Source organism: Manduca sexta, chromosome 10, assembly GCF_014839805.1.
Source record: "Manduca sexta isolate Smith_Timp_Sample1 chromosome 10, JHU_Msex_v1.0, whole genome shotgun sequence".
NCBI lineage: Eukaryota > Metazoa > Arthropoda > Insecta > Lepidoptera > Sphingidae > Manduca > Manduca sexta.
In genome coordinates, this window is record NC_051124.1 from 6628237 (window position 1) to 6652979 (window position 24743).

The 24743-nt window shown below is 32.8% G+C and overlaps 1 protein-coding gene across 1 annotated transcript in view; it reads left to right on the forward strand.

The window, feature by feature from the left end:
• LOC115455874 overlaps positions 1–24743 on the forward strand; it is a 124538-nt gene continuing 99795 nt past the window's right edge. The window contains exon 1 of the mRNA XM_030184636.2: positions 1–759. Coding sequence (XP_030040496.2) covers positions 478–759 — 282 coding nt within the window. The 5' untranslated portion in view covers positions 1–477. The remainder of the gene's footprint in view (positions 760–24743) is intronic.

The following is a 24743-nucleotide window of genomic DNA, read 5'->3' on the forward strand; positions in this document are numbered from 1 at the left end:
CTACAGCCGTCGCGCCGCAACTCTAGTCCGTCTGATCGCGAACCGCCGCGCACACGTCGCGCCAGCGTCGCGCGATTTTACCTCTCCTCGCATTACGATAACGCGCCTCATTTCAAACGTAACAAACTGTCTAGCTACACAATCCGCTTCATTCACACATACCACTACGAATCTATTGAGTTACGAACGACGTCGAGTGTCCTAAATTGTAAAATTGTTTGGCGCGGTGATCTTAAACCGGCTTCGTGACCATATGATCCGCGTTGATCTGGAACTGCACGGCTCTGATTTCTGATATCCGTGCACTGTCACGATGCCAATCATCTGTTGAAGGATTTCGTTATTGTTTACACGTTTGTGCAAAGATGATTCATTGAAGTGAAACTAAGGAGTGTGCGGTGTTGTTTTGTGAACGGCTTGTGTTGGAGATGTGAATATTGACGTTGAATTTGAAATCGGTGGTGTTAAGTCAGTGTGATGGCTGGTGCTAGTGAAGAGGGTGGGGGTGTGGAGGAGAGTGCGCCCAGCTCGGTGGTGGAGGAGCGCGGCAAGCGTGGTCTTAGCGGGTCCATGTCGCTGCGCACCCGCAAGCTAGGGCGGCGGCTCTCGCGCAGCATGTCCATTGTTGCGCTCAAGTTGCCTGAGAAAGCACAGAGCATTACGCGAACCTCGACCAAGCTGATGCGATCTGCTAGTCGGGACAAGAAAAACAGATGCTTCGACCTTTCTATCATACTACCGGATAAAACACAAAAACAGGTAAACAATCTTTGGCGTCAAAACTCAAAGCCTATTATAACCGTGGAGATACCGAGGGTAGAATGTGGGTTGAATTTCAATTAACAAGAAATACATTTAGAAATCCATTCACTGCAATTCAGCCTGGCTATATCGAACTAAAACGAAATTAAGCAATGAGTGTTATATTCATTTTAGATAGGAAAAACCCATTATCTACAGTTGCAAAATACTGTTATCAAAATCAGTGAATTGATAACACGCCAAATTAAGCTTTTCTGTGATTGCCATTTATAATTATTAGTTATAGAATATATGGCCAAATAATGAAATCTTAATAATATAAATTAAAAGATACAATAATATAAATTATACTTATATCTTAGATACAATTCCGGGTAGCTTTCGGTAATTATCAAAATTAGTTTGATCTACAAGTACCTGGTAGGTGAGCAATTCGTTTCAAATATTACCACCTGGCAGTTTTATGAAGCTGTCTTTATGCATATAAATTATTGTCTATAGGTATATTTTAAACTTTATTGTTGTTACGTTTTGCCACCGCGCTGCTCCTTGCATACACGCCCATACGCCGTTGATTTCTATTGATATAATAATGGGTGCAATTGTCGTCGCATTCAGTATTGTTGTCAAGAATGGTCCGCCATTGTCAGTGAACCAAGGAATTGCGGATTGTGTGATACATGATGGCAGCACGAAGCTATCATTATACTTAACCACCGGTATTAGTAGGCGATTACATAAAGAAAGTCGTATGATAAATAGCGTGCATCAAATTGTTAGTAACCACAAACTTCTGTATTAAGCGTGTTTTCGAAAATTACTCTAGACACAGCGACAAGTTCAAAATATGTCTTAATTAAAGGTCATGGTAAAGTAATTACTTATTTTTTAAGCCGGTTTAAAGCTTCCTGAAATGTAGAGGACAAAGTCGGTTCCGGTAGCGAATGTAATTAAACACCGTAATACAATTACAATCATCTCTAGCAGCGACCCAATCACCCATTTACGTTTTAGTGATGTTATTGGTTAGTCATTACTCATTAATATAGATTTAATATGATTTATCGTTAATGATGCCTAACGTAATGATTATTTGAATCGTAATACTTAGCTATACCAATATTTTTTTTAATAAGCGGATTCCTTTGCGGTATTTATTTTGATTAGTATTCTTCTGATAATTCAAATAATTTTATGTTTATGGCCTTACTGTTACTGCTAACATATGTTTCCAATATATAATAGGTATTGTTTGTTGACCCTTGAATGTTTGTCTTTAGAGAATTTGTGTATGGAAGCTTCGACTCTTTCGTTTCCTTTTGTAATAATATTTAGATTTTTGTTAATAACAATACAATGACACATAACGGATTTGTCGAGATTTATCCGTATGCACCTGTGTAGATGAACTCTATAGGAATATGCAAATACGAACCAAATATATTCTATAAGCGAATTTTCCTATATGTCGTATACGTGAATGTAATATTACAAAGTTGTCCTTCTGTTGCGCTAATGATGCGCAGACGTCGTTTGGATTAAATGAGGAAATACACCTACTGTCTGCAACTACTGTAATGTATTTGACGGAAATGCGAATCTTGAGAGTTAATACGAAAATTATCTGGTTCAATATGATATTTGCTTTGTTATGAGCCTATGTATATGTAGATTTGTTAACAAAGTTTGTCTCTTTGCAAACTTTTTTAAAATCTTGCGTAAGTTGTTACATCATTTAAGTTGTCTTTCAAGATAATTTTATAGAAAATGATGTATCAATATTCAAAACTTTGGGTTGTGTTAAAATTAGCTTCTTCATCTTATTTAAATATTTGAATGTGAATATTTTTCTCAACAGGATTTTGCATTAGGATTTATTTTTATTTTACTGATATGAATTTATATTAAAAATAGTTTTATTGTAACCATTATCTAGAGACAAACTTTTCGCATTCAAAAACGATGCACAACTTACTATAAAAGCTGAATTGTCGATCACATATATTTACCATTTCCCAATGTGCGAAATATACCTTTCAAGCACAAACATACGGTATAGATATGAGTGGTAAATTGCAAGAGAAAGTGATGTCGCAACGCAACGCATGCGGGCATCAAGTAGTCGGTGGATAGTGAACTAGCGTGCCGGTGTCATATGCGGGCTTCTGGTTTATAACCATTCGTTAGGCAGACTATAGTTCGATATTACATTCGATATTATAGTAGGAAATACCTATTATCGTGATCAATAACAGCCGGTCACGTTGATCGCTGTATTGACAGTATTTAAAATGACAAATGATTTGGCACAAAAATAACAATTCGTTATTTTTATCTGTTACACTTTTTCGACGTCACATACAATAGCCAAGTGCCAGCACATGGTAAAATTTAGTTTATGTATTATATACGTATTTGTTTATTTTTATCTTTCATCGCACTAGTTGGAATACTTTAAAATAAGGGACGAGTGAATCGCAAAAAATAATTGTTTACATTTTTTTCAATACGTGTTGATTTTTTTAAATAAAATAAAAGATAGCATGGTTTTCACAACAATGTACGTTATTAGTGATTATTTTCATATTAGGTACTTCCTAGATATATAATTTATCTGATTAAGGAAATTGTTTTTTAGACTTCCGTCTAAACAAAAATCATCGTCCTAACTTGACATTAGCATAATATATCAAAATTATCATAAAAAATCCTCCTGGGGAAACACTACACTACTTTGAAACTGACATTCGACAATTTACTGGTTCATAGTAATGTAGAGTGTCTCAGTCCCCTGTTGACAACATCTGTGCGTCATCTGAAACCTTCATTACCTCCATTCAAGAAAATGATTTCATACCAATCAAATGGACATGAATAGAGTCTAGACACATGGGCGGAGACACTTCTCATGTGATAGTATTATAACTGAATACAACGGTTATGTTAAAATGTCATGCTTTATTTATGAACTTGTTATGTCCACTGCAGGGCAAGGGCCTCCCTTATCTTTAATCCTCTACGTTTGTCCAATGAGGTTTTGTCCGTGTTAAAAAGTTTACGTCGCAGACAGTTTAGTTTAACTTCCCAGAAATATTAGTCTTAAGCTCGTTATTTCGCTCACGTTTCTAAGTTATATATATATATTTGGAATAATCAAAAACAAGGTCTTGTAAAATAATAAACCTTTTTGTATAACGCACAATAACAAACATGAGTATCGTAGGATACGATCGTACTCAAAGCTGTTCCTATCTTTCAAACATCACGGGTGCAGCCACGATTGTATTCGTTATTGTGTTTGTAAATAATGGTCCATTGGAGTGGTGCCATATCATTGATCATCTACCGACTACAAGCGACATCATTGTACGTACATGTTTATAACTACGACGTTACATCATAGTGTACCATTGTGATGCATTTTACTAATTCTGCAATGATGATTTCAACTGACTAGTTATAAAGCTAGTTATGTAATTTCAATGCCGTTACACGTCGGTAATTGTAAAATAATTGACTTCATGTAGAATTGTTATCTTGTAATATATTTGCGGTGAATGTAATTATTTTTTGACTAAAACTAGTATTGCTGTATTGATAAAACACCTTTATGAAGGTAATACCAAAAGAGATTAGTATTTAATTTAATTTATGATTTGGATTTAAATTTCTTTCTTTTTATAGATAGTAACCGCTTAAAAATGATTGTTGATGGTATAGAGATTGTATGTTGCATTATCTAGTCTTTGACATATTCTTATAGTATATTTATTTACCTATTCTTTACCCTATAAAATTTGTATTTGGCGGAAGACCTGTGTAGAGTCCATTTTCGTAGCATTTACATACAAATTAATTAAAATAAAATTACTTATAAACTAAATATTATATATATTTAACTTAAGAGTTCAGTCTGGATGGTCTTGGGTCTTGAAGATGACAATTTATTTTGTCTTATGTTACGGCTTTGCATACTGGTCCTTTAAACCCGTCTATTATAAACTTTACTATTTTGTCAGCATTACCATAATTTACAATAGCATCATATTCACTCATTATTTAACAATCACGGTTATTCCTGCTTATCTGTTAGCCACGTTGTGACAAACTGGGACACTGAATAGTTTATTGTGTAGTATCTGGAAACTATGGATTATCAGATAGACTACAGTTTGACCGTCCCGTTCGATGGTAGACATTTCTTAGAGCGTGTATGGCCTGCATTAAGTCCGGAATGGCATTTAACGTTGCTAAAGAAACAACTGTAATTGCATGGGTAGACATTACCGTGAAGTAATATTCTTTTGTAGGTGCACACGTTTTACAGTAAGTTATGCGGTTGCCGGATCTTACTAACTGATATCTACTAAAATTCTTGACAAATACTACGTAAATGTTTACAGAGACGGCTTTACAACACATAAAAATAAAAAGATAAATAAAATTTGGATATATTTTTGTTCGATTCATTACTAATTTATTTTTAGTTAAATATTGATTCTTCCGGTTTGAAGTGTATACAAACGAGACCAACCTACAAATTATTAGAGTTTATTTGCATGAATAAACATGAGTGTACGTCTTATTATATCATAGGGTATATCATTTTATTTTGTTTGTTTACACTTATTTGTGTAATATAGCTAAAATACTGTAAGAAGTAACCTATTTTATTTCATGAAATAAGTTGTGTATTAAAGTAGTTTTATAATTTAATGCTTATTTATTATGTAAGTACATAATTGGTTTTTGAAAATCTAATTTAAAGCTGATTCTTTGTCATTTTTAACACGGCATTGTTAACACTTCCGGATTTGTCCATTCTAAATCGTGCCTTGCTGTGGTTCAGCCAGTGACATTTAACTTTAAATGTACCTATTCAGTTTCTGTATCTATATTGATTTGAACGAATGCACTAATGCCACGACCTTTTTGTTTTGCTTTCGATGGACAAGCGAATAATTTTTGATTCGATAAAGTTTTAATTTTAATGATACTTGATTCTCGAACACCAGTCTTTTTAAATATTTGTAAACATTGATAGTGTTAACGAACTCAACAATAAGTTAGTTGTTTTTCGTTTTCAAATCGTATTATAATGTTAATATTCCGTAGAGTTGTAACTATAAAGGTCTTATTACTTTTAAATCGATATTTTATGAACTCCGAATATAAATTATGTATAATTAATATTCAGTTATGTAGCTATAATAATATTAGTGCAAACTCAGCTGAACGTAACAAGGAAAGCTGTGCCGATCAACAAGGTCTCGAACCTACGATGACTATCACTTTTCTGTATCTAAAGTGGCCGTTAAACCGGTCTCGAGGCCTATGAATGCGAACTGAACAATCCTCTGGTGCACTGAGTACCTTATGCTTTGTATGGGCCATTGCGCGATCACGAATCGTCCTTTGGTGAATTTCTTGGTGGTTCTTGGGTGCTTGGAAGACTATGGCATTTTGTAAATTTCCGTAAACCCTACCTAACTATGAAAAAGCTGAATACTAGTAGCTTAACGTCGAATCCCGTTATATACAAGAGTGTCAAGATCCTACAATACATTTTTTTTGAGATTTTTTGAGAAAAGATGTATTAGGCATACTTAGTGTCTAAGAGAATTTTTGCTGTTGCCAATAAATCTTCAAGTTATAAAAGTCTTGTTAATAAGTATTAGGCGTTTAATAATTACGAATCCAACATTCGTTTATCCGTTCATATTTGAACATCTATATTGATTAATTAGTTTATGTTAATTCTGTTTAAAAAAAAAATATGCAGTTCGCATTAACTAGATAGAATAAAAAAGCGTAAACCGGTCAGGACTGATAGATGCAAGTTGATCGTTCATTCCGTTATGCAAATTTAGTGAAAGGACGTGGCGAACAATTAAATATTATATTTCGATGCATATGTGAAAGTGAATATTTATATCAACATCGAAAAGATATTGAGGGAAAGAAGAACAGAAATCTGAGCATATGTTCGTAAAATACATATAAAAATTATTATAAAACATACATAAATCAGTTCAGGCTTTTGCCCCTAGTTATAGAGAAGTTACACTATTGGCATCTTTTGATAGTTGACCATCGTCTAATAGATGGATAGACCATATACTATCTCTCTATGTACTCATCACTATCTATCTATGTACTCACTTGTGTTTCTCGAAACGAAAAACTCATTCTAATTTCGACGACTCGACTTAGAGATTTAATTTCACACCTTCATGTTTTCACAGCCTAAAAATAATGCCGCAATGAACCGACTAAAGCACGTTAATAAAATAAGCGAATTAAACATATACACGCACTTAAAAGTTTAATGACAAATAAATGTCATTAAAAAGTTTATTTCGTAGATAAATCATATTGTAATAATATGTAGTAGATATTAAAAAATTTATTATGAAATTATTAATTGTTTTGCTCCAATTTTCGATTGTTATTTTATGTCCGAAATAATTACATAACAGATCTGTTAGTTTTTCAAATTTGCTATTCGATGATAGAACACTTTTTAAAATTTGAATAAATATTTGTGGTTATTCAATAGACAAGTATATATACAGTCGAATCTGTTTATAATGACATCGAAAGGAATTGACAAACACGTCATAATAAGCGGACGTCATACAAAGCGTTTTGTGAAAAAAATACATTTTTATGTAAATAGTATGCATGTATTTAAGTACTTTAATAAAGAAACATAGTAACTTATAAAATAAAAATTGCACGTAATAAGTACATACCTATGTATGTATGTATGTACATAAAAGTTATATTTTTTAATGTAAGTAATCTGTAATTTTTGTCTGCTTTTGTTTTTATTTTATTGTAAAACAGTCTCTAATACTATTGTGTATAGAAGACATCGCTATGTCAATTACTCACTGAGATTGAAAACAAAAACGAGCCACGTGCCGAACGTCGTCGGGAATCAAGGAACATTACTGAAGGCGTAAAGAATCATGTCGGTCATTATAACCGGACATAATTTATTAAAAGGGGTCACAATAAGCGACATGTCACTGTAAGGGAAGTCATTATATACGACTTTTTATAAAGAATCTTATATGAAAACCAAACTTCGTAGTGTAATTACGTCATAATAAGAGGTTGGTCAATATAGGCAGAGTCATAATAAACGGATTATACTGTATATTGGGTGCTAATTATAAAGTTAATTAGAGAGTTTTTGGATGTTATTGTAGAACGTAATTTAATTAATGATTGCATATGGATTTTTATAATAGAAATTAAAATGCGTGTTTATCTCAGGCGGTAAATGTGTCTTTCCGGGATTATGAATCGTTTCCCGTCATGATAACTTCAGTGTAAATCCCTCTGACACAATTAATATTTCCGTGTAATATAAACGTTCTCTAAATCATAAAACAATGATTTTTAATTATGAACGTGTGAAATAATTATTTTTATGAATAAACTGTACGCATATCAATAAATTAAACGTTAACATATAAAAATGAACTACGTATCCCATATTATTATTTTAGTTGGCTTTTACCCAACTTGAGGCATAGCGTGTGTGGCCGCTTACGTAATTTTGTCTTTGGCATCTTATTAAAGACCAATATACCTACATCTAGAACTCTATGGAATATCGTTGTGGTATTTTTCTTAATATTATATTAGTTTTTAGTTTTTTTTATGTCCCCAACTCAAGACATTGTCAATATAGCCATTCGGGTATATGTTTTTTTATATGTTCCGCGTCATCGTTAGGTACATTATTATGAACTCATCTTGACTTTTTTGTGAATCTAGAGTTTTATACATTTATTTTATAAATAACTTTGCTGACTATAAGTGGTAATATTTTACTTTCTACAAAGGCAGTATGTAGAACAGCATAACATAACACTATACTAATAGAGTAGTCGATCGGAAAACAGTTTTGCACAAACATGACCCCAATTATTTGAAACAACGAAGTGTGTGACGAATGGAACGCGCTGAACTCTTTGTCACATTGCATGTTTGAGAGGTTCAATGTTCTAAGAATATTCCATTTTACATGCATGATCGATAATAAGAAATTAATAAGGTGCCTAATAAAGAATGTGTTAAGGAATAATTAATGATTAATGCATTATATTTACGACAAAATGTAATAATATATCACCAGCATGTTTATTTTTTAGCATAGTCTATTAGGTTATTTAATATCACTATTTCATAACTTTAGTATAATAGATAGTAAAATTATTCATTGACAATCACACATAATGAAAACTTGCTTATATTAACGAATGTCTGTTTTTGTAGTGTACAAATAACTTTATGTTCAACCGTGAATGAAATTAGTTGGCAGATCGGCAATAATGCATGGAATCGGTGGTGATTACATGAGTATCATAACGTTGTTTACCATTTCCACGTATTGTGTTATAAATAAAAAGTGCAAACATGTTTTCTTAACAACATAAATGCGATAAAACCCTAAAATAAGTAGACTAATATACGCATTGTTTTTAATGTCGTTGAGTCAATACCTAAAGTTTAACGTCACAATTCGTTTTGCCGACAGATTTCTCTCATTGTCAGTCACAGAGTTCCGTCTGACAAGCGGTGAACGGTTCACAATCAAGTAATGACTGTAAATACATTGTGTGCGACTTACCTTCACCCATAAAACGCCTTTGTCCCTCCACACTAACTTTAAGTGATGTAAAATTGTTGACAAAGGTTTTTTTTTTTTTCCTTATGCCTGGTGGTTAATCAATTAGCTGTTTAATCGAAAGGAACTCTTTGATGTTTATCAAAGTGTAGCATAGCTGTTGTGGACGAGTCAATGGTTTTCAGGGGCATTAGGATTACGCTTCTTTCTTGCATATGACAGGCATACACGTGTTAGAATATTTGTTCTATATTTAGCTTGCGAGGGGAATATAATATTTGTTCGGATTCTGATAACGATGATTGATGGCTCGGGATGCGATTTTCTGGTTCTGGTGGCATAACTGAAAGTAATTTTGTGGATTTCAAAATATTTAAAATTCTATTTTTATTTATTTATTTTAAATATGAAAATTGCAAAGATGATTTGATGATTGGTAGTGACTAGTGCATTAAAATCAGGAATCAACACAGCGCTAAATCGATTTTGGGTAAATTTCGTGTCAAAATCATATTTTTATGTATTTTAAAGCTACATAATTATTTTTAATAAAATAAAATAACAATTTCTCAAGTGCATTATTTGAAGCTCAAGTATTATAAATGGTATCTTTTTTTTCACTTTAAAATTCTCTTCTGTAAAGTCAACATTATCAAGTTGGCCTTATGTTAATAGCCGGTATCGAAATATTAAGAAGATTTATATGAATTTTGGAGCATACTTAGGCCATTATTAATACTAAGCTCAAGAATTACCCACATGGCTGTTGTACATACAATAATGATCTCTACAACACACGTCTACATTAATTGTGAAAATTACACAAATTAATTTAATGCGATAAAAGCATTCTAGTCTGATTTCTAACGATTAACTTAAAATCTTGGAAATAATTGTGGTATTTAAAACGCCATCATCAATTAAAGAGTCAAAGATTATTTTGCCGTTAAAGTTTTCTGCCCCAGCCGCGATGAGTTCCTAGATAATAACCAGCGATTGTGTGAAAGTGTGAGAAATGTTATTATTGAGTCGCTCATGTAATCAACTGGGTAATAGCGCTCACTGATCGTATACAACCGCGCTATTAAACGATATTAAGAATAGACTTAAGCATCCCTGTGACGTCATCAACGATACAAACACAATGGATATTTCCAGCTGTTAGCGACGCGTTAGCTGATTAAAAAATTATGTCGTCCCAAACTGAAATAGAACGCTTTTGTATGTTGGAGAAAGTTGACACGGGCGTCTGGTACTCTCTTTCTGACACGATGAAAACCATGCGGCAGTTTTGGGTCACTCTCGTAATAGTCTGAATACCAAACAACAATAAATTAAGAATCACCGCAAATATTTACGCAGAATGTTTCCTTGGCGACGTCATAAATTCGTTGTAAAGTGGCTCAGAAGCGTCTTGAAAAATGTCACATGAAAGATGTGTTAATTTCGCGGGGAAGGCAGTTATATAATTTCATGTTCAACCCATTTATTTATTACGGTCAGTGTTTACTTTGCATTTACGAAAATGTGTATTTTTGCAGCTTTGAAATAATCTCTGTTGCTTTATGCAACCACGCTATTTTCTGTTTGTTGTGACACAAGAGGTGCGCTGTTCACTTCAATGGAGTCGTTTTCGGTGTGTACGTGGGTTCAGATCCTTGAGAGTCAATGACATTTACTTTTACGACGTATATGTCTTAGAGATATTTTTGAAAGAGAATTAGCAAACCCTCACCGTATAGTCTTTCTTTTCTTGTATATATTACGAAATTATTTTATATTTCACATAATATGTATTGGAGGCACATTTAGAAACATCTTACAACAGTTAATGTACAAGACGTAGCAAAGGATGGTAGATACAGTTATGCAATTAGCGCGGAGAATGGCGCAAATAGCCGTGTCCTTACGAGCAACGGGCCAATGCCTCACTTACTTTGAATTTAACCCAAATATCTACTGTAATTACAGCTTTATTACGGAATAGAAATTATTCATCATCTTATTTATGTTTATTTATTTATCAATTCACTTACATTGACAGGTAAACTAAACATGTAAGCTATGTTAAGTAATGAACAATAACTTATGTTGATAATAGTTGTTAAGGTTGAATAGACTATAGTAGTAATTATGCCGAATACTTTTTTATACCACTATGCAATAAGCTTTATTTAATTTGGGTGGTACACCAACCCAGCAAATTTATGTTATTGGGTAGAATTGATTTCTCAGTTGTCTTTTGCAGGAACGTGATGATTGGAAATTCAATTGCTCTAGACATTATCACAATTTTATCATTAAAGAAATTATCAAGTTGTTGACATTAAGTGCCGTGTAGATACTACTTATAGTAGATATCTTTCATTCTAATATGGGAATATTTATGCATCATTTCCAAAGTTATAATTCAATTGTGCTTTTCCAAAAGTGATGTATATTTCTTTATTAAATTGTATGTTTAAGGCATATATATGTTAAACTAGTGACGAAACAGATTCAAGACTCAGGTGGGCTGACAGGAAAGTCAGAACCTGAAATGTGCAGTCAAACTAACAAACATGCTGCGTTAATGTGCATGTCCACACATTGTTAACGTATTACATACAATGCAGAGGAAAAAGTTTCTTCTGCTTCTTTGGTGGGATAAGTCCTATACTCTTCACAAACTGCATTTATCGCCTACTGATCTGTCATGCCCTAATTGTCGTTTATCATGTATGCCGTACACTGTACTAAATTCAGCATATTGTTATTAATAAAGATATTGATTAATACAGAATTATGTTCAGTACATCAGACTCAAAAAGATATAAAAACGAAAAGCACCCAGAATTAACAGTCGCATGTATACTGAACAGTAAATAAAAAACTCGTCACACATAATCAGTTAAACCTCACGTCTAGTGGGAGACGCATACGTGCGATAAATTGTCTTCTTACCATTGCACAAATGTCATGCACGTTGCTCATTTACGACATTGTTTCAACCAATTACAGATAGTATGGATTTTTATAGCACATCTAATTGCGATTCACCCATTTCCTTCTGAAGATAAAGTGCAATTGGTGTTTACCTTAGAAGTAGGATAAGAAAATCATGTAGTTAATGGTAAAGATGAACAATATCATTTTGAAAATGATGGATATGATTATGCCAGTATGAAAACAAGCCGCTCTTGGGTCTTATTAAAAAATATATACTTAGTCTGGCCATAAATACTGTTACACTTAATTATAAAAAAATATTACATTTGAATTTCGAATCTGTCATTTTTATACGATTGTTCATTGTGTTTTCTCATTTTGGCGCCAATACATTGTAAAATATTTTGCGATATTAAAATGGTGTGGGGTGATAAAGAGAACCGAATCGCTGTGATAGCATTACACAAAGTAGGTATGGAGCCAAATGCAATTTTTAAAACTCTCCATACACTTGGTATTAGTAAAATGTTTGTGTACCGGGCTATTAATAGGTACAATGAGACCTCCTCTGTTTGTGACAGAAAAGGATCTGGCCGTCCACGTAGTGTTCGTACGAAAAAGGTGGTCAAAGCAGTAAGGGAAAGAATTCGAAGAAATCCTGTCCGAAAGCAAAAGATTTTATCTCGGGAAATGAAGATAGCACCTAGAACCATGTCGCGTATTTTAAAAGATGACTTAGGACTTGCAGCCTATAAGAGACGCACTGGCCATTTCTTAACTGATAATTTAAAGAAGAATAGGGTGGTAAAATCGAAACAACTACTGAAGCGGTACGCAAAGGGAGGTCACAGAAAAATTTTGTTTACGGATGAGAAAATTTTTACAATTGAGCAACATTTTAACAAACAAAATGACCGTATTTATGCTCAAAGCTCTAAGGAAGCTTCCCAATTAGTCGACAGAGTGCAACGTGGACATTATCCGACTTCAGTGATGGTTTGGTGGGGTGTTAGCTATGAAGGAGTGACTGAGCCATATTTTTGTGAAAAAGGTATCAAAACATCGGCACAAGTGTATCAAGATACCATTCTTGAGAAGGTAGTTAAGCCCCTTAACATCACCATGTTCAATAACCAAGTATGGTCCTTCCAGCAAGACTCGGCGCCGGGTCATAAAGCTCGGTCCACGCAGTCTTGGTTGGAATCGAACGTTTCGGACTTCATCAGAGCTGAGGACTGGCCGTCGTCTAGTCCCGATCTTAATCCGCTGGATTATGATTTGTGGTCAGTTTTAGAGAGTACAGCTTGCTCTAAACGCCATGATAATTTGGAGTCCCTAAAACAATCTATACGATTGGCAGTGAAGAATTTTCCCATGGAAAGAGTGCGTGCTTCTATTGATAACTGGCCTCATCGTTTAAAGGACTGTATTGCAGCCAATGGAGACCACTTCGAATAAGCTTTTTATATTTTTAATTGTTTTATATTTATGTATTAAACTGACACACTGTAAAAGTAATAAATGTTATTTGCAGTTAACAATTTTCTTTTTTCTTTATTACAATATTTATGGCAAGACTAGGTATTGTTAATATATTGTTCATGCATCCTTTTCTACGTTGTAGGATATTCATTAGGGTGGCCCTTTTTCACACTGTCATTGTTTCAGTGTTGCGTATTATAAATCTATATTTTATACAGACAGTTTGCGTCCACGCGCGCCTTTTTTGCTTCGTTTACTGGGTACCGGAACAAAACAGGAATGTGTTAATATTCAATATTCATACACGTCGAATTGTTAAAGTATCATCCGCTTCTCTTTGTTTTGACGCAATATACACGCAAATTATGCGCAAAGTTTATTTTAAGTTGATAAAATAATTGTTGTAAACATCTTTATATTTATTATCGAATAAATGTAATTTCATTATTGATTATGTAACAAGCTCGTGTTAATGCCCGTAACGGAGACAAAAAAAACGAAATTGGTTCAGTAGTTTTTGAGTTTGTCCATTACAAACAACCATACAAAAAATCAGATCTTTTCTCTTTATATTAGAATATACATATAAGATAGTTTACACTTTGTTATATTGATTAAACCTATTATAGCCTAGCGGGATGAGGATTGCAACATTGAGCCGCAGGTCGCGGGTTTTATCACGCCTCTAGGGCATGCACCTCTGGCATTTCGAATTTACTACTGTAATATTTTTGTTGTTTTAATTTCAATAGCGAATATCAAGATGAAACCGCTTTGCATAAAAAAATCGACGTTTTTAAAGGCATATACTTATTATGCGAATTGCGAAGTATGTATGGTCAATCCAATTTTATAGACCAGTACCCATTATCATAAGTCTAGTAATCTTTTATAATAAGTAAGTGTAAGTTAACGTCTTTGCTAGAACGTCTTATCACATAACCTAATAATAAATTAATATGAACGAACTACGACCGTAAAATGTATCATAAGCTGAAACATGCAACATATTTTTATGTCAAACTCAGGGTACACGTGTCTTTGTTTTGGAGATAGCATGAGTCATATTAGATGATTATGACACGTAATGTTTACAATTTTCCCTCGTTGTGATAGTCAACTATGTATTTAGCAAATTTGCTCATACTTGCAATTTACACTCACGCTCACGGTAATCGTCGATGGTATCAGAAGACCAACTAGTGCAACTGGTTTCCATATCTGTCCTATGATGTGATAGGGAGCAAGTCCGAAATGGATTTTTTTGCTATAATGGGCCCAAAATCCAGGCTCAAGACGGATGAAGAGCAGAAAAACTCCAATATCACTTTATTCGACCCAGAAGTCATACTCGAGACCTCAACACAATAGTCGTACTGTAAATATAATAATTATAATAATAGTGTAATTATAATAATATAATATATACTACCAACGAATATTAACACTATATTATATACTGTCGACTGAGTATGAGTCTTTTCTAGTACGGAGAGGGTTTAAAGCCCTAGTCTATCACGCTGGCCTTGTGCGGGTCGATGGACTTCACATACCTTCGATATTAATTTCGGTAAATTTTCAGCTATGTAGGTTTCCTCACGATGTTTTCCTGCATTGAGTCAGTACTTATAACTTAATACAATCTATCAGTAAATGCACTCAATAAACCTAACTCATTCTAAGCACTGAACAGATCTTTGTAAGTCAAAACAATAATAATGAATAGGAGATATAGAATCAAGTGCAACGAAACTGGTATATGTTACGTGATATAACCCGATATCCGTAGGCGTGTTTCGCTGACCTTAGGTCTATACTCTGTTAGTATCAGGTGTCGATATGTCTACTCTGTATACGAGATACCGTGACGTACTTTTTATAAAAAAGACGCTGCGCGAGCCAATTGTTTCGACGGTTAATTGAGATTCTTTGCAATATTAACACAAATGTTTTATTATAGATTAACTTACTTTAGACTTATCTGACATTCTTAGTAAAGACCAGGTCAAAATTACCCTGAACCGGCGAGAATGTTTGAAAAGATTGATGAAGATGGAGAAAGCGAGTGAAGTGTGCCAGAATCGTGCAAAGTGGGAATCCATAGTTTCTGCTTACCCTGTGGGGTAGAGGCAGGATACTATGTATGTAGACTTAAAATAAAACACATCCATGTTAAAATCACCACAAAATGACCAAAACTTATTAATTAAGATTATTTGAATTACGTTGAAGTACATACACGTTTATTATGTTTCAAAATATAAATATCTTTGTTAGACAGTAACAAAGTTGCAAAAACAAAGACACGCTGAATTAGAAACATATTATACGCAGAGATACTGTGGTAATATTACTTCATGTCAATTATGTTTAAATTACTCTAACTAAAATATTAAATTTTAAAGAAATCCTCACAGTAAATATCAAAATAATAGCGTGGTATCGAATACATTTGCAAAGTTCTCGATTGCGACCATGGACTAACTCACGTAATAGTAACTTGACACCGTAAAATAATTTAAAGTTATTTATTTATCTAGTATTAACAGATGTTGTGTAAGAGTAATGATAAAGGCATGCATATTTTATTGACTTATATGGAAATCTATACTTAATATATTCACCTTCGTTGGCAGAATCTACGAGCAGGTCTTACTTTAAGTCTAATAATTTCATAAATGTAAAATTATGCCGATGTTTGGCTTTTAGTTAATAGTAAACGGATAAAACTATTAAGCCGATTTGGATGAAATTTGGCATAAAGATAGTCGACAACCTGGATTACCAATGCTATTTATGCTTAAAAGACAAAGTAGGAGACATAATAACGAATACCTACTATGTAGTATTCTGTGTTAAGACTTATATTCGAGTTAAAAGATTACATGCGAGCAAAGCTTATATAACTATAAAAATCTATTAGTCAAACAAATTGAAAACTTATTGTAATTATACGGCATTAGAATATTGTTTTTAAACACAAAAACAGATTACCTACCACATGTACCAATCGTAATTAAATTACGAAATAACTTAGCTTTTTGCAAATTACAAAATATATTACGATTACATCACGCTATCAGAAGTCTCAGTTCTTACAGCCCCATTCACCTGGCTAATCTCAAGCGTATTCATTGCGTCGGGTTTCACTTTCCTGCAATTAGGCCATTTGTACTGGCTCCGGTAACCACTTAAATATCAACTTACAAATCATGTCATTTGCAGTCATGCTCATACGTCATAAGCTGAAACAAGTCCTCTGTGTACAATAAATGCTGGTTATTTTGTTTTAATTGCTATGTTCGTTGGTTTCACGTACATAAGTACTCCTTGTCTTTTGTTTACTTCGAGATGTAATGAAACATCTTTTTTATACTAAGTGTAAACTATTTAGATAGGAAATAAACTAAGTTCATATAAAACGGCGGCTGTGTTTTTTGTTTTATTTTATGAAATAGATGCTTTCTAAATATCAATCAACGGCGGTTAAATTTGAAATATCGTATAGAGGTATTTTTTTTTAATACAGCCATTAAAGTATTCTGAATCATTACTTTTAACTGTTTTATCTCGATATTGTCTAGGTAAGTGGAGGTTGGCGTAATTTCGAGGTCACCCCGTCACAGTTAATTAATAGACCTTTATTATCCGACAGACATGCAACAGCGTCGAAACCCACGCTTATCAGTTGACGAGATATTTTAGTTTGATTCAGCGGTACTAGAATTTACAGTTGTGGTTATTGATGCTAGAAGTTAATACTATGTAATGATAAAACAGGGTTTTGCAATCAACGACAAATTTTAGATTGCGTACACTAAAAGCCTTTTTCGTTTCAAATTTCAAAATGCTAAAAATCTTTTTTATGTTCTCCGCTATTATGATAATATATTCCATACTTATAGTGTTTGCTTAGTTTTTTTATGGTATTTTTTTTTGTATTATAGTCAAAGTATTGTATATCTTACAGTCTTCTAATAAAATGCAAAGTGGATGATTATTTTTATCTCCGGCAAACGTTTTAAAACCTTTTAAAGGTGTAAAAGTGCCACTTCGAAGCATCTTACAAGTTTTATATGGAGCGATTGTAAACTGTGATATAAAGAACTGGTAGACTTCGTAGCACTATCCATTACGTAAATATATATTTTTGTTTCAGAAATCTAAGACCACAGCTGAAATACCATTCTGTATCGACTTAAGCCAATTATCGCAATATAAATGCATATACAGCCATTATTATTTCTATTTTAGTAATATAGTATATCATATTCTAACTACCTGTGTTTTGATCTTTTTACTTTGAACTCAAAAGTTTTAGGGAGATACGTGTCAAAATATAGAATTGTTATTATACTGACAATTATTTTTTATGGATAATAGAAAAGCACGTTCTATTCCCTATATTATGAAGAAAAACATTATTCTTTCAGTAAATACCAATTTAGCGACACTCAAATGTCAATGACAACAACTAAAGAATTTACAAGATATATTGGAACAAATACTGCAAGTAAAACTTTATGACAAAATGTATTACAATTTAATGATATACCACTCCTTAAAGGAATAAGAACAAGGCTAACCATTAATATTTGGGCAATCTTCAAGGTCTTATTATTTACGATTTTGTTTAACACTTATGGTCGAAATGGTCGAACTATCTAAAAAGTCATGTGTAATCGGTTGTTGCCTTGCGGTTATATGTTCGATTTAGGCTAAGCAGAACTATTATTGAGCATAAACTTCGACATATCAAAACTAATTATGGTCTATTAATTCACACAATGTTTTCTATCTTGGAAGGAAATTTTAATTGGGATTTGGAGATGATGTACTGTTCTTTTTTCTTTTCACAATCTTACTAATTATAATTGGACGTATATTCTAGTGTACTAATTAGAAAACTATTATATTCAAATCTAAGTCACGATTAAAAGCAAGAGTCATAACAATATGGAAAGCAGCTGGCACGACCACTGTTTAGAATTTGGCGCCAGAAGAACTATTGTTCACATGTGAACGAACATGTAACATTCCGTGTCATTGTGTTTGACGGAGAAGGTTGTAAAAACAAAACAATGCCGGATTTACCAATACATGTCACAATAAAATCAAATAAAAATTATAAAGTTTCTCATATCCGTACATTGCCTTTAGAACATTTGTAATTTTTTTTATGAATTTATTAAAAGAATTTAATTCCTTTTCAATTAATTATGGTGTTGTTATAATTTGATAACATTTCTTTGTTATTCAAGAATTTTATGAAGTTAATTGAGGAGTTTTAAATACAAAGGCATCATAAATGGCTTCAGTTCGAAGTCTTGCTAGAGTACCATTTTTATCAGTCTCAATGAAATTTCTCTCACCATTTTGAATGAAAGTGGAAGTTCCGAGTGAGAACTGTGGACGACGTTGCATTGTTTGTTAATTAGTTTACACGAATTGTTAATGAACACTATGCAATAGATATGTAGAGAGAATGTGTTTTGGAATTAGTGAGCACCTAATTTAATGTCTTAATTGAAGTTTTATTGGACACGATGACAAAAGTCCTGGGAAAATATGGAAATTTTGCAGATTGAAGAAATATATCGTCCAAGTTCCCATATTGCATTGAGACACATCAATTTTGAAATATTTATTAAAATAATTTAAATAGAATGCTGCTTTTCACATATTGTACCGAAATGTAATAACTATCTTTATTTTAAAAATCAATAACGCCACATGGAAATTATTTTATGAACAAAATATTATCTTATAGTTTTTTTGAAAACGAAAATAATTCCTCATTTCATGTGTCTGCTTGTGCAACCTTTAAGAAGTAATTTAGATTTCTCAAATAAAATTGGTCCCAAACAGTTGATTGAATTTAGTGTCGTTATTTAATCGTGCGTATAAATTACCGTCACAATTAAAGTTTACGACGTCCAAGTTTAGATTGATGACAAACTATGGTTGATGTGAGTCATAGATTAAATACTAACAGGTTCCTTAGTTTAACATAGTGTGTGTCATATGAAAGAGATAACTTAACTCGGCCTATGTATGCGGAAGCTTGACTCAACATTAAAATCAAATAATTGTTAATATTAATATTGAAGTTATATAAGGTGTGCAGCTGAATTTTTAAGTATATGCTATATGTTTTAGGATTAAGAACTTATTAAATATAACTCATCAAGATCTTCGGAACTAACAGGTTTCGGTAATGCTTAGAGAAGTAACAACAATAATGTAAATATCTGTACGTACAAGCAACTAGCATTTGCTCGCAGTTTCGTCCGAGTGAAAGAGTTTTTGCGGGATAAAAGTCCCGCTATATATTTTCTCAGGATAAAAAGTAGCCTATATTCTTTGCAGAATCTCTGACTAACCCCATATAAATTTCATCAAATCGGTTTAGAGATATAGCTGTGAGAGCGTAACAGACTGCCAGACGGAATTACTTTCTCATTTATAATAGAAGTACACGATACTTTAGTCACTCCTTGTTGCTTTGCTCATTGGCAATCTCAAGAAGGCCTCTTACTGTAATTATCAGGGTCGTAGCTGCATCCAGGGTGTCATTCTATTCGAACCAACTCCAGTGCAAATGCCATGGCTATCCTTTTTAAACTTACATAAAACTGTCTAAATCCTGGTTCTTGCATCAACTCTGATAAAGTCAAAAACTTTATTTAATCAATATATTTAACAAGGTTGTAGATGACACAATATGACTATATATTAGACAGTGGCCGAAATACACGCGTACACAATACCTAGACCACAATGGATAGTGGTTAGTCATTCGAGAAACGGCTTTGTATGTCCCTCGCGGGATTACGAATAGGAATCAATAGACGAACAATGAACGCGCGATGATTTGAAAATGAAACACGTCTGTAGTTTATGTTACGTGTTCGACTACATGAATATTACTTGCACACTGTTCTAAAGAATAACATATAAATAGACAAAATCTCATTTTTATTTTGAAATGTTTGTGAAATGATTTTCATTAAATGTCATTGAATCTATTAGAATAATTTGATATATATACTTAACTTCTATATATTAGTGCCTTTTTGTATGCAAGGATGCAATAAATTAAGAATTTAGTACTTGGTTTAAAGTTAAATATGATATTTTAAGTATAATTACAATTATGAGTAGAAATAGGTTTAAAATCTAATTTTATGGAGACGTTTATTGACTTTATATAATTTGGGCATGTTAAATTTTATTCATGTGATAATACATTAAGTTATGCATGCTTTAAAACGTATGGTTATTTACGACTGTCTAGGAAATATTCACAAAACCCTAAAACATATATTAAATTATAGTGTGATGTTTTAAACTACAGTGTTTGGATGACAAATTATATTAATGCTTAATAATTATTATTAAAAATATAGGTAAAATTGACCTGATGTATATTAAATTCCAAAATAAATACTAAACGTGTTGAATAACAAAGTTTGAACGAATTTCTATACATTTTTATACACGTTCACAATCAGTAGAAATCGTGTTAATACCTATATACCACTGTCCATAAATATTGAGTGAAAGTAATGTTCCGCATCTATTTTCGTATACAAAAGTTTAGAGCCATAGCGAGTTTCATAGGCCGTTGATTGATTTTTGTATTAGGACAGATATTTCACATAAAAGCCTTTCGAACCTCCAACAAATGCATTAAAATTATAATAGATTTTTTTATTGTAACTTGATATTTAAGTTTTCTATGCATTAATGTGGATAGATTTGTAAGTCTCTTGTTTTCAGAAAAGGTAGTTGTTTTGTAATAAGTGGAGAGAAACTCACAAATGATTTAAACTAGGCAGGTAAGCTTAGAAGCCACTGCGTGTGATCACGTCATATACGTGATACCTAAACTATGTTACAATTCAATGTCTATTTTTAGATTTTAAACCAGTTTGGAAAACAATTTTCCTAAAAAAAATCAATATTTGCATTGTATATTGTGGTTCAAGTTTCGTTATAAATTCTTTACGTAGGAAACGTAGTACGTAAACGCCTTAAGATAAAGGCTAAAGTAGAATGTTTAGACCAACAGAATGACATAGAATAGGAAACATTTCCCAGTCAATATGCATGTTACACACTGTTTGTAAAGGAATCTGTTTTTTCCACACTGAACTGAAGGTATAATTTTATCTGCCAAGGTCATGGTCAATAGACGGTTGAGAATAATGATAATAGTATATTATGTTCAAATTACGCGGTAATTTTATGGTGATCACGTTGAAATCATGATTTTAGTGTGACTAGTAGAATTTACTGGAATAAAATCAAAGAAACTCAATTACTGTTTTATTTTGCAAAAAAAATTGTAAGTACAAATTGAAACTAAGTTACACGACCTACTTAAATTTTATGCTGTATACGTAGTACATAGCATCTATATATAGGTAGGAAACCATTCAGCATTTTATGCTATCTTATCTAATTTTAAATGCGAAAGTCTGTGAAAATGTTTGTATGTGTAGTGGAAGTATACGTAGAAACAGCTGTTTTAGTTGTTGTTGTATGTTGGGTTTTATCCGCAGCCTATAAACATTCACTGTTCCAGAAGAATCAATAATGCTATTGGTGGCCTTAAAGGACGACTGTTTGGAAATTTTTGGTCCTTCAAATATCTTATCCACTATACGCATCGCAACACCAAGTTGTCACATCTGATTTCTGAATGGCGTTGGTATTTTAATAGTCCCGGGTTATTCATAATGTAGAAGAAAGGGTATAAAGTGGCTCTAGCAGTTTTAAATAAAGATTTGTGTGTATCCTTAGTAAAATATTTGAAAGTGTAGTTTTAACAGATCTTGTGATATACCCTGATAATTTACAGCAATTATAAAAAATGACTAACGCGTGGAGCGATGTAAGTATAAATGTTCACAGCACTTTCACTGCAATTAATGAGTTTAATAAATATACAACAACATACATTTAATTACGCAGTTGTATACAGTTCTATAATTATTAACACGTTCATAAATGCAAAGAAGGTGCAAGTTATTGACCCCAGTCGACCTACTGAGAAACATTTGCGAATTCCGCCATAATAAGCGTTACTCATTCATTATTTAACTCTGGCTTCTAGTTGCCGACATGCTAAAGGCGTACACGTAACATTTGTTTATTTACCTTGCGTTATGATCATTTTTATGAGGTTAAATTGTTTAAGACATATATTTAGGTTAAATGTGGATCATAAAAGTCATTTCGTATATCGTTTATTAGTTTAGAATTTTATTGAAGTCTTTGTTATTTGTGTTTAAATGAACAATAATTTCGTGACAATCATTTTAAAGACAATTGTGGTGTATTGTGGAATGACTTTTATCTTAGATGGGGTTTGTTTTATTTTTTATAATTTGGAACATCGTATAAAATAATATCTGCTGCTACTAATACTGAATGTTACAATTACGTAATACAACTTTATTGTAATAATTGGGTACTCCGTGTTGACAAAAACAATGAAATTGTTGTACTGAAAACATATATGATTCAACGCAAATCAATATTACTCTATATACAAGGTATTTTGTTAAACCCGCGTAAGCAACACTTCGAGGAATTACCTCAACCTATAATAAAGTTAATTTTAAATCTGAAGTAACATTTTGCCCGTAGGACATAGTCTCAAGGAAAACTGGCAGTGTGGGCATTCATGTAAGTAGCCGTGGATTTTAATCCATATAGAAACAGTATAGACTAGGTTAACCTCCTCGCCTCACTTGCATGGAATCTTGTTGGTGAAATATATAATAGTTATCATGTTATTATAGTTCCGCTAGTCGAATTGGATGTAACCTGTAATGGCTGTGTGTTTATGTAAATAAATAAAATAAAAAAAATATCATTATCATCTTTTGGTCAACCTTAATTCGCGCTAATATTTATCAAAATCATTTCAGTGTTAGTCATAAAGGGTAACAGATAGATAAAGTTAATGTATTATGATGTTAGTCAGGATTTGCCGTTTAGAATCCTTATAGTTGAGAAACGTGTTGCTGTAGCAGAGCGATCTGTCGCACCACCCATGCTCTTGTTGGTTTTTTGTATCATATTAATCAGATTTATAACGGCTTTTGTAAAATTCTTGCATATTATAAAATACATATAACTCAAAGGTGACTAACTGACTGACATAGTGATCTATTAACGCACAGCCCAAACCACTGGACGGATCGGGCTGAAATTTGGCATGCACGTAGATGTTATGACGTAGGCATCCGCTAAGAAAGGATTTTGATTAATTCTACCCCCAAGGGGATAAAATAGGGGATGAAAGTTTGTATGAAACTTTGTCAATTTTAACCCGATCGGGCTGAGACTTTGCATGAATAAAGTAACTATGACGTAGGTATCTCCTAAGAAAGGATTTTGATAAATTTCATCCCTAAAGGGATAAAATAGGGGATGAAAGTTTGTATAAATCTTCTTAGATTTTTGCCAGATTGAATTGAAATTAAAGATTGGAGCTACTATGATGAAGACGTTCGCTTAAATAAGATTTTGATTAATTGAACCCCCATGGGGATAAAATTAGTTTGAAACTATCAGTACCGGGAAAATATGTAGCAAGACTTTTATCATACAGTGGACTTTTATCCCAGAAAACTCCTTCACGCGGACGTAGCCGCGAGCAAAAGCTAGTTATAAAATAAAGTCCCTCGCTGCATCTGTGTGTCCGTCTGTCTAAACGTGATAAACGCAAAAATTACCAAAATGATGTAGATGACATTGGGTATGAAGATAGTTTGAAGACCCTGGGAAGGACACAGGCTACTTTTTGTCTCAGGAAAATATATAGCAGGACTTTAATTCAGTATAAAATCTTCACGTAAGCGGAGTTGCGAGCAAAAGCTAGTTTAACTTATATAATCCTCAAATTGCTTAT